Source organism: Chrysochloris asiatica, unplaced genomic scaffold (assembly GCF_000296735.1).
Source record: "Chrysochloris asiatica unplaced genomic scaffold, ChrAsi1.0 scaffold00137, whole genome shotgun sequence".
In the NCBI taxonomy this organism is placed as follows: domain Eukaryota; kingdom Metazoa; phylum Chordata; class Mammalia; order Afrosoricida; family Chrysochloridae; genus Chrysochloris; species Chrysochloris asiatica.
The window spans coordinates 2,640,997-2,644,606 of NW_006408655.1; the positions used below are offsets into that span (position 1 = coordinate 2,640,997).

General features: G+C 36.6%; 1 protein-coding gene across 1 annotated transcript in view; it reads left to right on the top strand.

Annotated features, from left to right (window-relative positions):
* MALRD1 (MAM and LDL receptor class A domain containing 1) overlaps window positions 1-3,610 on the top strand; it is a 1,127,868-nt gene that overhangs the window by 139,203 nt on the left and 985,055 nt on the right. The window contains exon 11 of the mRNA XM_006869907.1: window positions 3,381-3,527. Within this exon, the coding sequence (XP_006869969.1) occupies window positions 3,381-3,527 (147 nt within the window). The remainder of the gene's footprint in view (window positions 1-3,380; window positions 3,528-3,610) is intronic.

Genomic DNA, 3,610 nt, shown 5'->3' on the forward strand with positions numbered 1-3,610 from the left:
ATTGGAAGTGAGCTGTATTTATGCGCATTCCAAAGAGAGGTGACCCAACGGAATGCGGAAATCATTGGACAACCTCTTTGCTATCCCAAGTGAGTAAAGTTTTACTAAAGGTAATACAGAAATGGCTGCAAGCATTCATTGACAGAGAACTTTCAGAGGTTCAAGCCAGATTCAGAAGAGGCTGTGGAATGAGGGATATCATTGCTGATGTCCTACGGATCCTGGCTGAAAACAGAAAATATCAGAAAGATGTTTACCTGTGCTTTATTGACTACACAAAGGCTTTCGGTTGTATGGATCATGACAAGCTACGGACAACGTTGAAAAGTATGAGTATTCCAGAACACTTAATTGTTCTCATGAAGAATCTGAACCTGGACCAACAGGCAGTTGTTCGAAAAGAACATGGGAACACTGAATGGTTTATAATAAAGGAAATTGTGTGAAAGGGTTATATTCTTTCACCATACTTATTCAATCAGCGAGAAGCTGGATTCTATGAAGAGAAAAATGTCATCAGGATTGGAAGAAGACTCATTAACAACCTGTGATATGCAGATGATACAACCTTGCTTGCTGAAAGTGAAGAGGACTTAAAACATTTACTGATGAAGATCAAAGAGCATAACCTTTGGTATGGATTACATCTCAATCTAAAGAAAACAAAAATCCTCACCACTGGTCTAATAAACAACATTCTTATCAACGGAGAAAAGATTGAAATTGTCAAGGATTTCATTCTTCTTGGATCAACTGTCAACACTCACAGAAGCAGCAGTCAAGAAATCAAATGACATATTGCATTAGGCAAATCTGCTGCACATGACCTTTTGAAAGTGTTGAAGAGCAAATATGTCAGCTTGAGGACTACGGTGCACTTGATCCAAGCCATGGTATTTTCAATAACCTCTTATGCATGCTAAAGCTGGACAGTAAATAAGGAAGACCATAGAAGAATTGATAAATTTGAGTTATGGTGTTGGAGGAGAATATTGAAAGTGCCATGGGCTGTAAAAAGAACCAACAGATCCGTGTTGAAAGAAATGCAACCAGAGTGCTCCTTGGAGGCCAAGATGGCCAAACTTCGTCTCTCATACTTCAGAAATAGTGTCAGGAGGGACCAGTCACTGGAGAAGGATATCATGTTTGGTAAGGTGGAGGGTCAAAGAAAGGGAGGAACACCCCCAACGAGATGAGTTTCCCAAGTAGCAGCATCGATTGACTGAAGCTTGGCAACAATAGTTAGGTTGGCCCAGAATTGGGCAGTGTTTCGTTCTGCTGTGCATAGGTTCGCCCTGAGTCAGTACCAACTTGATGGCACCTAACAACAACAACAATTAGAATTTAAGTGTTAAAGAGTGGTCTAAAAGAGAAGAGACTCTTAACTCGAGAATTAACTTTCAGTAACCAGAACTGAGAAACGAAAAACATATAATGAAGCATTAGATTTTGTTAGTTGTATTAGAAAAATGACACTTCTGTGTCATGTTGGTATGTACTTAATAATGTGTAAAGGATTTCTGATTATTAGAATATAGTTTTTTTGTTATTTCTTTGGGAATCTGTTTAAGGGATAAATAGTATTTGTATAAAAAAATCAAAATGTTTATTAAATTTTGAATTTTGAATTACTATCTAAATAAGCATAACTGAGATTTGAAACATTGAATTTATATGTATAGGAAACTTAAGAAGTGTATCCATTCACATAATGAAATTTATTATTTTAAGAATTGATACATTATTGATAAGATAGCTGGTATATCTGGTCATGAGATCAGGCATCCTTGTTTATAGTGATTTTAAGATCCTTTAAGTATTAAAATATAGTGAGCTTATTAAATATGTTGATCTAAATTCATCATATTATTCAAAATTGAAAATAACTGTTAAGAGCAAGCATAAGATGATGGAGTCTTTCTAATTATGATATGAGTCCCTGGTTTAGGTTGGCTTAACCGTCGGGTTGTGTCTGACTTACAGAGACCCTGTATAGGGTTTCCAAGGAGCAGCTAGTGGATTGAACTGCTTGCTGACTTTATGGTTAAAGGTCCCATGCATTAAGAAGTCCTATACTTACCACAGATAATTTGCTTAGGGCTTTGATTTTCGTTTTTTTTTTTCTTTTATAAAATGATCATCATTATATTTATATGTAGAGTACTTTTGATGATTGTAGTTCTGGTGTGGCACTGTGGGTTAATGTGTCGACTGAAAGGTTAGTTTGAATGGCTCCTCAGAAACCCCTATATAGGGTCTCTGGTAGTCAAAACTGACTCTACTGCACTTAACAACAACAACACTTGTGAGGACTAGTAGTAAAATACCTGTCACATACTTGGAGGTCAGTAGAACATGTTTGCTGCTATTATTATTAAAGATTATAACATTATGATCTTAGGGAGCTTGTCAAATGTTGGGTGTTTTCTGACCAAGAATCATTTTGATTCCTCCTGTTATAAAATTGTATCTGTATTATAATAGGATGTTTGGGAATATGTTTTTACATTAGTTGTAATAAAAATGCATCCTTAAACCTACTATTAAGACAGAGTGACACTATGATTCTTAATTTAGGCATGAGGCAAAAATTAAATTGTCAGAACTTCTAGGTTACTGCCCAGTTCTCTGAAACCTGCTCCTTTCCCCTCTAACTTGGTGCTAAAGCTGGAAAAGTAGCATATGTAACGTATGTGGAACCCTAATTTTCTTTAGAATGTGTTCTTTTGCCATGAATGTAGGCACTGAAGTATTCACTGACTTTTTTGTATTATCTTCTTTAATTCATTAAGAGAATAGGTTGTAAGGAAAAAGAAGTAAAGCTCAAAATATCAAATTTAACTGGAATTCCATAATGGCTAAGCATTTTCTTTGGAGAGACTGCTAAAATAGCCAAATGGGATGAATACTGCTATGTTAACCTATAGCTCTTCTGAAGTCCGGAATTAGTCTTCTCTATCAAATGGCTCCTTCCCCCGCCTCTGCTACCATTTCAGCAAGTATATATTCAGCAAGTGAATTACTCACTGAAAAGCTAAAAAGTTTCACCTTGCTTCATTAAATACAATAGAAAATAGATCAGTTAGGATGATATGTGCCAGACATCTAAATAGCCTTCCGAAGGGTCAAGTCTCACACAGCACGTGGAAGATTTTGGTAAGGTTGGAAGAAACAAAGCTGTTGCACTGAAACTGCCGTCACCTTTTAGGCAACAACACAGAGTTTAACCATTGTGTCACCTGGACTCCTTATTCGGAACATTAGAAAGCATTCATTCAAAAGGGGGACGATTTTTCTGGCCACTTAAGTTTTATTGACTAATGCTGTGATGATGTTCCACTGCATCTTACTTTATTGATTTTCTTTTCCGTGTATAATAGCAAATTGCATCATGTGTGACTTCGAGACTGGTTTCTGTGGCTGGAAGCAATTATTCACAGAAGAGTCATCCTGGGTAGTAGTGAAAGGATTGATGGGTGGAGAACACCATCTTCCCACTGCCGACCACACAACAAACACCAGCCAGGGTAGGATGTTTTTCTTAAAAAAATCGTGTATATATCTCTATCTGTACTGCTTTGTATTGATACCTGTATCTATAGCTATATAT